This window comes from Rhamphochromis longiceps, linkage group LG3 (assembly GCF_057381845.1).
Source record: "Rhamphochromis longiceps isolate RC_006_pf linkage group LG3, R_longiceps_female_GT1.1, whole genome shotgun sequence".
In the NCBI taxonomy this organism is placed as follows: Eukaryota; Metazoa; Chordata; class Actinopteri; order Cichliformes; family Cichlidae; genus Rhamphochromis; species Rhamphochromis longiceps.
This window is the reverse complement of record NC_140559.1, coordinates 69,230,086-69,244,093: the sequence shown is the minus strand read 5'-3', so window position 1 is coordinate 69,244,093 and position 14,008 is coordinate 69,230,086. Positions and strand designations below refer to the sequence as shown.

General features: G+C 42.4%; 2 protein-coding genes across 3 annotated transcripts in view; both read right to left on the bottom strand.

Annotated features, from left to right (window-relative positions):
• Nucleotides 1-14,008, bottom strand: part of LOC146676553 (protein NLRC3-like) — a 464,157-nt gene that overhangs the window by 167,375 nt on the left and 282,774 nt on the right. The window lies entirely within an intron of this gene.
• Nucleotides 2,266-13,976, bottom strand: LOC146676564 (protein NLRC3-like). 2 transcript variants are annotated; one of them, XM_085402118.1, is made up of 7 exons: nt 13,924-13,976; nt 11,370-11,505; nt 9,649-9,762; nt 7,448-7,549; nt 5,901-5,977; nt 3,957-5,784; nt 2,266-2,446 (listed from the first exon to the last, which is right to left on the bottom strand). In XM_085402118.1, the coding sequence occupies exons 2-7, from the start codon at nt 11,477-11,479 to the stop codon at nt 2,266-2,268; spliced, it is 2,412 nt and encodes an 803-aa protein (XP_085258244.1). In that variant the 5' UTR covers nt 11,480-11,505; nt 13,924-13,976. The 2 variants fall into 2 exon arrangements, with proteins under 2 accessions (XP_085258244.1, XP_085258245.1); XM_085402119.1 differs by lacking the exons at nt 2,266-2,446; nt 5,901-5,977; nt 7,448-7,549; ... (1 more) ...; nt 11,370-11,505; nt 13,924-13,976 and adding an exon at nt 3,191-3,254 and having other exon boundaries at nt 3,957-5,720.

Sequence of the window (14,008 nt, the reverse complement as noted above, 5' to 3'; positions counted from 1 at the left end):
TTGGACTGTGTTTTGGATGATGTGTGTATGTTTGTGTTGGACTGCTGTCTGTAAAGCAAACGCACATTTTGCTTTGGATTTCAGTGTCAGACAGACTTTAAGGTGGAATGAAGAGTTGGAGAGTTTCACAGTGAATTATCCAGTGGAGGATTTTTCTTCTTCTTTGAAGGTTTGAAATGTGAACATTGTTCTGCTGCAGTCAATGGACTAAACCAGAGAAGAAGAAAACAGACTTTACCATGAAGATCCTCAGTGTGGATCAGTATAATATCAGCCTGATGTCTGCAGTTTAGTGTCAGCACAACTTTCACATCATATTCATCTCAGCACAACTAAAACATGCTGACTGACCCCAGAGTTTCAAGTCCACATCCTGGACTCTCCAGGAAACCACACAGATGCTTCACTCCTGAATCCTGCAGGTTGTAGTTCCAGCTCAGGTCCAGCTGTTTCAGATGGGAGGGGTTGGACTTCAGTGCTGCTGCCAGATAATCACAGCTGATCTCTGACAAACCACAGCCCCACAATCTGTATAAAGAATGAAAGATGTAAGTTTATTAGACAAAGTGTGAGCTTGAAATCATTCAGTGTTTCATCATCTGTTCAGAGCTGAAGAAGGTTCAGAATGTAGAAGTTTAGAAAATGGAAACTCCAAACAGCTGAAGCCAACAGGAAGCAGCTTCAAACAAACACAACAAGAGAAAAAACTCTGAATGTTTCACATTAAAGTCGTACATTTCTCATAAAAACAGGACAAAGACTTGAAAAAGTCGTGTTTTTTCCTTCCAGGAACCACAAGTCTTCACTTTTAAAGGTGAAGTGTGAAAGAAATGGACATATTTGAAGTCCAACACCTTTTTCCAGTCACATTATTAAAGCAGACAAACTACAAGCTCATTTTCATTCCAACAAGTTATCTTCTGACCTGGACTAACAACACTGGTCTCTATGTGCAGCTGGCTGTGAGACCAGTGCTCAGGGAGCGTCTACAAAGTGCAACACTGAAAGAACATCACACACTCATTTGCTTCCATCATCCAACCTGAAGAGGAAACAGAGACGCCTCCCCTTCAAAGTAAAAGCTGCTCCTTTTGGACACAGTATCAAAGAAAGTCTACAGTATAACATAGAAAAGACAGAACAAAGTTTTGGTTGTTTTTAAATTGTGCAGAAATGAAACTACACTAAGCTCAATTATGTGACAGACATTTCATCCCATGTCAGTTTGGCCTCATCCTGGGCCGGATTATCCAGCACACACTCTGACCACAGGCCCAGGGGCCACGCACAGCTGGGCTCCATCCAAGAGACAGGAAACAAACCAACACAATAATAAAAAGCACCATGTGATCTTCTTACATCTTCAAGACAAACATAGTAAAAACATGAGCATATTTGTTTCCTGATAAAATGATGTGACAGGTAGAACAGAGTAAAGTGGTGGTGTTACAGCCTTTCTCCCCTCTGCTGCCGAGGCTGTTAGTCTCTCCCAAACTCAGCTACAGGACTTCCAAATGAATGAAAGCAGCAGAAGTGGCTTTACAAATGAAAGAGGAAGAGGAGAAGAAGAGGAGAGGGAGGCCACCCTGACCATCACTCCAGCTGAAAACATCACACTTCCATTAAAGTTGGTGAGGAAATGTTGAGCAGGATGAGCTGCTGGCTAATCTGGAGGCTGTAGCAGCAGCTCACAGTCACAGTGGGTTTCCACTCATGAAAAAGCTCTGGCTGCTTCATTTCTCATCTCATATCAGAGACTTTAATGCTTCACTGAAGCTGTACTGTGATGCTTCCATATCCCAGTGAGGCCTCCATAATGATTTCAGCTGTTCTGTACACACACTGTGTGCCCTGTATGGCTCAAAGTCTCTGCAGCCTGTTTTTATCTGCTATCATCAGATCTTCATCATCCTCATTCACATCCCTCACACACTCTACAGCCTCATCAGCACTGACTTCATCTTCACTGACTGATGGAGCACAACATGAACCTGTGGAGGCTGAAACACTGTCCTGTCAAACATCTCCCCGTCACCACTCCACTTCTGTCAGCCTTTAAATGAACCCTGCTCAAGTCTGTCACTTCTGTTTGGAGCCAAAAGGAAAAACTGCTGTTCAGTCGTTTGGAAAGACAACATTTCTGAAAGCACTCAAACTTCTTCACATTTGTCTTCAGACACATCCTGAACATTTAGGAACTAAAGAAAGTTTCAAACATCAAAGACCTGAAATATAGAAAAACAACAACAGCCGCAGTCAGTGAACTCACCTCAGAGTCTCCAGTCGACAGTTTGGACTCTCCAGTCCAGCACACAGAAGCTTCACACCTGGATCCTGGAGGCCATCATTTCTACTCATGTCCAGCTCTGTCAGATGGGAGGGGTTGGACTTCAGAGCTGAGGCCACAACTTCACAGTGAGACTCTGAGAGTCCACAGTGAGTCAGTCTGTGATGATAGAAAATATAAAATGTGTTATTATAAAAGCAGAAAATCTGCATTATAAACACAGACTGAATGTATATGAAGACAAAACAGAGTGAGGTCATAATCTGATGAATCTGCTCTTCACATCTGTGCTTCAGCTCCTCTTACTGTGTTTGACATGACACAACGATTGAGTCTCTCTCAGACCTGCAGACTTTTAATGAGAATCTTTGTTTGGCTTTAATCTGCAGATGAAGGAGGAAGATGGTGTCACATTTAGGCTTCCATAATGTCCACAGTCTGTCACTGAGATCTGATCCAGAGTCAGAGTGAAGACACACATTTGGACTGTTTCCTGTTTTGACTCCAGAACATTTTGAATGAGTTCAGCTCAGTGAAGAGTTCCAGCTGGAAAGATGATCTCTGTTTGCTACCTGCTGTCAGGTACGACTGTTCACGTCCACACGCAGGAAAAACATGCTGACTGTTACCAAACGGAGCAGAAATCTCATCACTGGACAATAATGATGAATGAACTCAGAGCTGCTGATATCAGATCTGATTTCAGGGGAACTAAACACAGAAATGATTGGCTCATTTTAGCTTTCTGAGCCATTATCTGCTGGTGTGTCGCTAGTTGGCAGAAAATGATTTGTATTCCTGTTCAGGGCTTCAGTGTTTATGAGTCCAGATCCAGGTGACAGCAAGTCAAAATGATGTTACCTGTCTGTGTCCAGCAGCAGCCTGTATTCACTTTGAATATTGTTATAACCTGACATGGATCAGTTTGTCTTTGATTGGTTTGTAAATGTCACTGTTTCCATTGGACCTGAGTGACGTACAAAGACAGAGAGGGAGAGAAAGGAGAGAGAGGATGGAGACAGCAAAGAGAGAGCAAACACAAACAGGTGAGAGTGGACAGGTGACCAAGGTCAGCAACCAATCAGAGAGCTTCTGTTTGACCCACAGTCACTGATGATGACTGCACATAACCAAGCAGTGTGTTACTCTGATATCAAATATGGATCCTGCTCTTATAATAATGATCATCAGATGATATTATTGTGTTATTTTGTAGCTGAATACGATGTTTGTGTGATTATCAGTGAAAGAAGCAGTGAGGAGGATGGAGAGAGAGAGAGGACAGAGGGTGAAGTTAGAAACACTAAAAGGATTTTTCATGGATTTCATGGATGATTTGAGTGATTTCCAGCAGGACACTTAAACATGTCAGTGGACGTCCTAAAGAACATATTCACTGATATGAAACGTGTCATTGAACAGGATTAATATCAGTGGAAACATGGTGGACACAGCTGTGACTGCATGGATGTGACACACTTCAAATCTGTTCTCCACTCTTGGATTTGGGATCCATGGAGCTGCTGCTGAGTCTGTACAATAAAGGAATGGTGTGGAAGGTTGCAGCGTACGGACACAAACACTTTGTGGTTACAATCTGATTTTATTTTCAACATTAAACTACTAACCTACACTGATCAATGATGTTAATGATCACATCTGGACTCACCCAGCCTTTCTGCAGTTCCTCACAGCTGGAATCAGTCTCTGTCGTCCCCGCTTTGATGTTTTGTACTTCTGCAGGTCAAACTCATCCAGAACCTCCTCTGACATCTGCAGCATGAAGGCCAGAGCTGAGCACTGGATCTCAGAGAGTTTCTTCTTTGATCTGTTCTCTGACTTCAGGAACTCTTGGATCTCCTGAAATAATGAGAGGTCGTTCATCTCCATCAGACAGTGGAAGATGTTGATGCTTCTGTCAGGAGAGATTTTATCACTGTTCATCTTCTTCAGGTTGTTGATGACTCTCTGGATGGTTCCTGGACTGATCTCTGTCTGACCCAGCAGACCTACTAAGAGTCTCTGGTTGGACTCCAGACAGAGGCCATGAAGGAAGCGAACAAACAGGTCCAGGTGGCCATTTTTACTCTGGAGGGATTTCTCCATGGCTCTGCTCAGAAATACATCAAGTGATTGGAGATCTTTGTTATCAAAAAAACTGAAAATCATCTTGGTGAAAGATTCTGATTTTAGAAACATCTTCAGCACCTTTGTCTTCCTGTTGGTGTGACAGTGGAACATGTAGACAGCAGCCAGAAACTCCTGAATGCTCAGATGAACAAAGCAGTAGACTGGTTTCTGGAAGATCACACACTCTCTTTTGAAGATCTCTGCACAAACTCCTGAGTACACCGAGGCCTCTGTCACATCCAGACCACACTGCTCCAGGTCTTCTTGGTAGAACATGATGTTTCCTTTCTCCAGATGTTCAAACGCCAGCCTCCCCAGCTTCAGAAGAACTTCCATGTCAGCCTCCGTCAGCTCCTGTGGACTCGTCTCATGTCCCTCATGGTACTTGTTCTTCTTTCTCTTTGTCTGAACCAGCAGGAAGTGTGAGTACATGTCAGTCAGGGTCTTGGGCAGCTCTCCTCTCTGCTCTGTAGTCAACATGTGCTCCAGAACTGTAGCAGTGATCCAGCAGAAGACTGGGATACTACACATGATGTGGAGGCTCCTGGATGTCTTCATGTGGGAGATGATTCTGCTGGACAGCTCTTCATCACTGAATCTCCTCCTGAAGTACTCCTCCTTCTGGGCGTCAGTGAAGCCTCGTACTTCTGTTAGCCTGTCAACACATGTAGGAGGGATCTGATTGGCCGCTGTGGGTCGGGAAGTTATCCAGACGAGAGCCGAGGGAAGCAGATTCCCCTGGATGAGGTTTGTCAGCAGCTGGCTGACTGATGACTTCTGTGTGACATCAGACAGCAGCTTCCTGTTGGTGAAATCCAATGAAAGTCTGCTTTCATCCAGGCCGTCAAAGATGAACAAAAGCTGAGAGACAGCCAGCTTCTCTGCTGTGACCTTCTGTAATGTTGGATGGAAAACATGGAGCAGCTCCAGAAGACTGTACTGCTCATCTCTGATCAGGTTCAGCTCCCTGAATGAAAGCAGAACCACCACACTGACATGTTGGTTCTCCAAGCCCTCTGCCCAGTCCAGAGTGAACTTCTGCACTGAGAAGGTTTTTCCAACACCAGCCACGCCGTTGGTCAGAACCACTCTGACGGGTCTCTGTTGGTCAGGTAAGGCTTTAAAGATGTCCTGGCACCTGATTGGAGCGTCATGGAGGGCGTCCATCTTGGAAGCTGTCTCCAGCTGCCTCACCTCATGTTGGGTATGAACCTCTTCACTCTGTCCCTCTGTGATGTAGAGCTCAGTGTAGATGGTGTTGAGGAGGGTTCTACTTCCTGTTTCATCACTTCCTTCAGTCACACGTTCACATCTCCTCCTCAGACTGATCTTATGTTCATCTAAAACCTCCTGCAGACCAACATCTGCTGAAAGAAAGAAAAACAATGAGACTAAAGAGAAAGAAAACTCTTCAATGTCTGAACAACACAAGAAGTCCAGTTTTCAGAAATGAGTCCATCAGCAGACAGATGTTCAGTCTTACTTTGTACACAGCTGCTCTGACTGGCTGTTTGCAGTCCAGCTCTGCTTCTGGATCTTTCTCCACACTGTGCAGAAGCTCTGATGGTGACACAGAAAAGTCACAGTGGAGATACTTCTGTCCACCTTTGATTAGACTCATTATAAAAAGGAAAACAAAGTTTGAACACAGTCATGTTTCCAGTTCACTGACTTACATTTATTCCATGGACACTCACTCTAACCTGAAGCACAGCTACAACCCAACATTGTTGAGGCCTCATCTCCTCCTTTCCTGACTGTAGAGGTTAAATATGCAACAACCAACAAATAAAAGAATTTGGTTCATTTCAAAGAAATTCACACGGTGACCAAGTAAAGTAACCGTAGTAAAGGAGACAACATCCCGTTGATGGTGGGATTATTTGAAAGATTTGCTTTGGTCACGTCACCAAATGCAGTTGAACCACCCGTGGATCCATGTTTGACCATTCTACCACTCTGAGCTCTGCTTTTTAATCATTTTATTCTTATCATCATTCATTTATTCATTCTTTGGAGGGGGGCTATTTCCTAATGCCGCCCTAATAAGCTGATGTTCAAGGGGAAATATAACAGAAACTCTTTCAGTGTTATTCATTAATAAATTAACAGATAAACTGTGAAGAAGAAAAAACTGAGATTTAAAGGAGAGAGTGAGAAACTTGATCATCCATCCTCATAATACATGTTCATCAGTATCTGCTGTGACCATACTGCAGTAATAACTACAAGTCTACATTTCTGTGACTGTTGATCAATCACAGCAGGAATCTGAGCTCATCTCTGCACACAGAGCAGCTTCAGCTCTGGGATAAACTGCTCGCTTCACGTCCTTCTCAGCTCACAGACACTCATCCTGATATTTTCCTTTAACATTTGATGCTATAATTCATCTGAGTTTACACTTTATCTGCATGAATACAGAAAAACAGACCCAAACACCATAAACCATCAGTTTCACCATGTAGAATATATTGTTGTTTCCTTGCTTTTAATTCAGAGAAAAACTCTGATTTGGATTTTCTCTGTTCTCTTTGCCACAGCCCATCCCAGCAGCAGCTGAAGCAGCTGACTGTCACAACACTGAATAACACTTTAGGAGGAATTTCAGAGGTCAGTAAAGCTCCAGTTTCAACATCAGTTAATTAATCATAGTTCATCATAAATGTTAACCTGGCTGGCACACATGTTAATGTTAGCCATTTAAATATTAGCAGTTAGCTGAGGCCACAAGAAGAAGAGGCCCTAGAAGAACAATGGATGATAAGATTAGATTTCCAAGACTAGGCAGAGACGTGTTTTCCTTACCTAACCTAACCTACAGTTATGTTTCCTTATTTCTGCTGTTTGCATGTTCACAGCTGAAATAAAGCTGCCTCTTTGACTTCATCCTGTTGTGTTTGGGTCCAATCCTGCCTGCCACACAGCGCTACAGGACAAAGTCTAAGATTTTTATCTTTTTAATGAATCTTTGGTCATATTTATCCAGGAAAACACAAACATGTAAAGGAGTCATCACAGTTCTCTGACCTCGTTGGTCCAGGTTCATCACTGAACTCTGGAGGTTTATGTCTGGACCGGTCACTCCTCACAGACGGACAGCTGGATCCTGCAGACTGTGACCTCTGACCTCTGCAGACACAAACATGTTTTATTCAATGATCAATTCTCTGATAAAGTGATTGAAGCAGCTGTGATCACACAGACTGCAGATAATGCAGCTGTTTCCTGTCAGTAACAGTCCTCTTAGATTAGAGTTCAGCTTTTTACAGGAAAACAAATGTCCCTGAATGCAACAGTGAGACACAGTCTGCCTGTGTGGCTGTGATAGCTGCCGTTAGGAGCGCTCATGTGTTTGCAGTTAGACGAGGAGATGTTACCATCATGGACACGTTAACAAATCCTGCAGCATCACGTGGCACAAACACTTTGTGTTCCTGTCATCTGCAAGCAACAGGAAGTTCATTAATAAAGGCGGGATGGAGACGCGACTGTGATGGTTCTCCTTCATCCAGCTGTTACACACATCTGGGCTCACACGACGAGCCTTTGTCTAATACAGCAGCTGCTCTCTGAACACTTTTCTGAAGAGGAGCTGCACAAACCTTTGTTTGCTTTCTAGAGCAGTGTATCAAAGTCAAACTACCCACTGCTAGCAGCTGTTTCTATCATAGTTTAGGATCCAGATGTGTGAGGTCTAAATTTACACCTCTGATTAAAATACATAGTTAAAAACAGCCAATTGAGTCCAAATGTGTCTTAAACCAGATAAACTGACAGTTACAGCTGAGCCTGTGTGTCCTTGGAGACACTGCTCTGCTACAGAGATGCATTTTAGAAACCAGGAAACATCAAAATCATTTAAATCAGAGAGTTCTTGTTACTAACAGCTCACCTCTCTGCAGCAGAGACTTTAAAATCAATGATAAAATCTTACGCCTAAATTAACTTTACTGTTAACGAGTTTTCATGTTTCTGTAATCCACCAGTGTGCTCATGCTTTTTTAAGTGAAAACATATTTTTAATGATCAAATATAATTATGTTTGTTATTTGTGGATTTTAAATGTCCTTGACAGAGACAGATGATGATCATTATCCTGCACTGTGGTCTCAGGTTTGGTCGAGCTAGCACAAAGAATGGCTATGTTGAACTTCCTCCTGGGATCCACACTAAGAAGTGAGTCCAACATTAGCAGGGTCTCTTTCCTTTATCTGATTCACTTTAGCATTCACAGTCACGTGAAGCTTGTTATTAACTCGATAAGTCAACCCAGGGTTTCAGCTGAGCGCTCACATGAAACACATGGTGTTGGCAGCATCTGATCAATCATATTCATGGAGACGTGTATCAGCAACAGAGCAGCTGAGTTTGCAGAAGGAAGTCAAACTAAACCACAGGAACAATATGAGGAGATTACACACATAATAAAATACTAGCAGTAACACAGCTGCTGCAGACAAATCAGTCGTGTGATCGTGTGTGAGAGGAGAAGGACTGTAAAGGAGTTTGGTGTTAAAAGCTCTGTATGAATGTGGGAGACTTTGAAGGGCTTTAAAAAGGCCAATATAAAATAAAAGGCAGCAAAATTGCTGAGTGTGAAAGTCACCAGACTTATCAGACCTCTGTGATTAAGACCTGTAAGAACACCTGTTTGTACTTGTTGGCATTATATCAAACACACACGTATATTAAGCCTTTGTTTGAACTCTGGTTGAATTTGTTACTTTCAGACTGTGAAACATCACAGAGGCTGCAGCTGCAGATCTTTTATTCACCTGGAAATTTACTTTAAATGTTAGATGGAAAATGTGTTGCTCAGTTTCACGAAAGTAAGAACAAGAATCCATAAACCTTCATAAAGACAAACATCTCCCAGAACATTGAGCTGCTGAAGTGTCACTGAAGGGAAAAACTATTTGTCCTCCTCCATCCAGCAACACCTGAAACACCTGAGTGGAAGCTCCTCCCTACACTGTGTTTGAAGCAAAGCACAAAGGAGACACCTGCTGGAGCAGCTGGAGTCCTACAGACACTCAGCCTCTTCACTACACAAACACCTCCTACAACATCCACTCTTTCCACTCTGACTGCTGTGTTTGTGGAAACACTCCAACACACACCGCTTCACATACCAACATAGAAATGTGTGAAAAAGAGCTGAGCTGATATTAAACATGAGGATTTATTCAAAAATACAGAGTCAGGAACAACATCTAGACACACATTACCTCTCAGCAGCAGAAGAACAGCCTTTAAAGTTTATACCGATATCCTTTGACTCGTTGCTCTTTAAGGAAACACAGCTGGGTTCAGGTCCAGGAGATTCTGGCCTCTTATTGATCCTAAAAGAAAAACAATTGTCGCGTATTATTGAGGATGAGAACAAAACAACGAAGGTCCAGAAGAATTAGGTCAAACGATGATTTTAATGAACACATGCGTAGGGAGATGAACACCGTTACACAATCAGCGTCGATCTCCGCCCAAAAGCACACAAGCAGTTGCTTTTATAACATCAGGGTATTATTACGCCCCCTCTTGCGTCAGAGCAGATACTTGCATGAGTTAAAAACACAAATGTTCTGTTGACAACTTTTGAAACAGTTTGAAAAGAACATCGTCTCCACGCCAGGTGCTTCCTGTAGCTCGTCTTGCTTTCACTTATCCCTGGAACATCAGACGCACGTCCTGCAACAAACTATCACTTATGCAGGCACAAAATGCAGTTACAAGCAAAATATGTCTGAACTCTAACCTAGAATATAAGTCTACCTACGGTGTGTGTGTGTGTGTGTGTGTGTGTGTGTGTGTGTGTGTGTGTGTGTGTGTGTGTGTGTGTGTGTGTATGTGTGTGTGTGTGTGTGTGTGTGTGTGTGTGTGTGTATGTGTGTGTGTGTGTGTGTGTATGTGTGTGTGTGTGTGTGTGTGTGTGTGTATGTGTGTGTGTGTGTGTGTGTGTGTGTGTGTGTGTGGATGTCTCGACCTCAATTGCACTCTGTCTCACCTCTCGCCTACTAAAGCTCACACCCAGACTCTCATATGTGTAACAATTTAACTGAAACTATATGTGTAATATATTGAATAAATGCTTTAATCAAATGCCACTACTCAAAGCTCAATAAAAAGGATATAAACGAATAAAAGATAATAATGAATACTTGTATCATGTGTGTTTTGTAAGCGTGTAGGCAATCCTTCCATACCTCTAAGTCACTTTGCACAATAGATCGGCATCGCGACATCGCGCCAGACGAAGCTTCTGACCATCAATTATCAGACTGAGCTTAAACTCTTTAAAAGCACAAACTGCAAGATGTGTATAAAAATAGTTATAACTGCACCTGGAATAAAGGTTAATATAGGATTATGATAACACCTGTAAAACAAGTTTTAACGTAATACCAACAGCATCAATAAATGCTTTGATGAAATGATGATTATGCAATGGTAATGATAATGGTTATGACAGTAACAGTAACATATCTCCCTGATCTCCACACAATAAATGTAACAGCTTCATGAGACAGGAAGGAAAAAATGGAAATGTTAAATTAAAGACATGATGAACAATCTGAAACTCGTAAAAATAATGTTCTTACTCTTTGTCACATAACAGTCTTTTGTTAAAGTTTACAATAATACCCTTTGACATGTTGCTCTTTAAAACACACTTTTACTCCCTGACCTTTGACCCAGTGTGACATGTTGACTCACTACCTCAGACAGCTTAAAAATAGTCTTTTTGTTTTTTGGTGCTGCCTAAAAGAACCATAAATATCTGTCCTATATACAGTTATGTTCATATATTTTTGTGCTACATCAGGAAACTCAAAAACATAGTTTGTAACATTTTAATCCTTATTTTTAAAACTGTTTTTGTCATTTTTCTTCTCCCATTGCATCAAAAATCATTATTTACACTGAATAAATGAGTCAGCAGCTCTCTTACATTCTTGCTGCAGGTTCATTACTGAAGTCTGGAGGGTTTCCTTTGGACCGGTCACTCCTCACAGACACACAGCTGGATGCTGCAGATCCTGCTCCATCCTCTTCCTCCATCTTCTTGATGTCAGGGTGGAGTTAGTCTGAGAGGCAAACACACACACTCAGAGGTGCTGTTGTACTGGAAGCATCACACTGACGGGTTTCTAAAGTTCTCATTGATCATTTCATGGAGTTTCTGTGGTAAACACTGTCCTGTGACGTATGTGTTATGGTGAGGGTCATGAGGGCTAACCAGCCCCACTCCTTCCTCCTCATATTTCAGCCTGAAGCACAATAACAGCCTAAACCTAACCAGGGCCCTATTTCAGGAAGCCGGTTTAGAAAACTCAGAGTGAAAAACGATACGCAGGGTTGAGTAACCCCGAACTGTCCAACTCGGAATATTCGGTTTCAGAAAGGCTGATAACAATTAGTTCAATCAACGCGGAGTTGCTTTAACCCCAAGTGAAGCGCACGCACGAGGATACATAAAGCCCTGATTAGTGGAGCACAGATTAAGCGAGTCACCATGGAGACGGAGGGAAAGAAGGCGCGGTCAATGTATTTTACAGCGCTTGAGGCCGAAATTCTGATGGCAGCATATGCCGATAACATGCAAATTTTGCAGAAAAAAGTAACACAGCCACAGCTGCGAAAGAAAGTGAGCATGCATGGCAAAACATAGCTGACAGAGTCAATGCGTGAGTGTTAATGTAAACATTGATCTAGGGATTTCCACCCATTTAACATGTTATTTATTATATTTCATTTTTTATTTTATACATTTTATTTTGTGATGTGATGTGAGCGCAGGTGCAACCCAACAGGCCCCAAACGTTCCTGGCAGCAAGTAAAAATGAAATATAAAAATATAGTCCAAACAGGTAAGGTGTAATTGTATTATGAGCCATAGTGCTTGGTCTGTTTGTCCCATGTAAATCAATTGCAGTTAGAGGCTACATTAATTTTCTTTCTGTAAGCACTTATTGAAATTATCTGAGCACATTACAAGTACATATTTGCTTACTCTGTATGCTCAAATGTGACCTGTTATAGCCACTAGAAAAAGAGCGGAGGCCCGAAAAACAGGTGGGGGTCCTCCACCACCACCACTCACAGAGCCTGGCCACTTGGCTTCCACATTTGTGATAATGTTGGCAGCATCACATATGATCTTCACAGTGCAGAGAACACAAATTAGCATCCATTACTATAATGAAATAATTTGTTAGTTTGAAATGCTACAGGGAACTATGTACCTGTGCATTAATGCTGTGGAACGACTTCCTGTTCACATAGTCTCCTTCATTTACTGAAGGAGCAATGATTGGAATGTGAGTGCCATCTATACAGCCAATCACGCCTGGGAACCGTGAGAATAAATGTAAAATTTAAGTAGTAGTTCAAGTATCACCACATCATGAATTAAATTTTGTTCATCCTGCTACCTGCAATTTTGTGGCATCCCTCTTTGATAAATCTTGTGGGTCTATGACCGGGGAACACCACAAACGAGTACAGGAGACGTTTCAGTGCAACTGTAACATTCCTGACTGCCCGACAGATGGTAACCTTGGAAACGTGCTCAGAAAGCTCCCGTTTGCAAAAAACCGAAGTGCAATACAAATAATATGTACAGAACTGAGAGGATGTCCACGATGTGTCACATGAGCAATATTAGGCCTGAGGATGTTATTCAAATAAATTATAGATTGTGCTGAAAAACGGTAACGTTCACACAGAAAATCATCAGGAAATGATAAAATGTCCGAACGCGCTCTAATCACTCTCTCCCGGCGGAGAGCTCTGCGGAGAATTTGGGCTTCAACATCTACTGGCTCTTCAAGGAAGGAGCACGCCATGTCTGACACTTCCTACAGTCAGGTTTCCGACACAGAGGCGGAGAAAGTCAGGGTTAGTTGAAGTAAACCTGCTAGGGGGCAGGTTAGCTTCACGGCGTGTGTCGTCATAGTAACTCACTCAGGATTAATCTAAACTTGCTTTGTGAAACCGAAAACCCAGAGTTTTCGTTAACTCAGGGTATACTTACTCAGAGTTTGCACTAAACCGGCTTCCTGAAACAGGGCCCTGAACCCTGAACAAACCCACCTGTTCTCTGATTGGATTGTTAAATTTGTGATTGACATGACATTGGCCAATCAAATGAAAGGCAGAAAAATAGGGTCGTACTTGTAACTTGAGTGCAGAGTTTCACACGTATTGCTTGGCTAAGTCCACACACAAATCTTTTTTCCACCTACAAATCCTGATTTACAAGTACAAAATATTTATGACCACAATTTGAGCCCATACAGCCACAGACTGACGGAGGCAGGAGAAGCTGCCTACAGACATCAGTCAGTGGATCCACAGTAACATCGAGTTCAGCTGCTGATCATCAACTGTTTCTGTCTCGTTCCCAGACTCTGATCTCACATAAAACGAAGCAGATTTATGCTGAAACTAAGCTGCACACAGCTGATGTCAGCCAGGAAAACAGTACAGACTGCTAACGTTACCTTAACTTCGAGACGATCAACTGCGCCACAACATTCACGAAAGCGAAAGTAAAAGCGACGGAAGGAAACGATCAGAGAGGCGTTT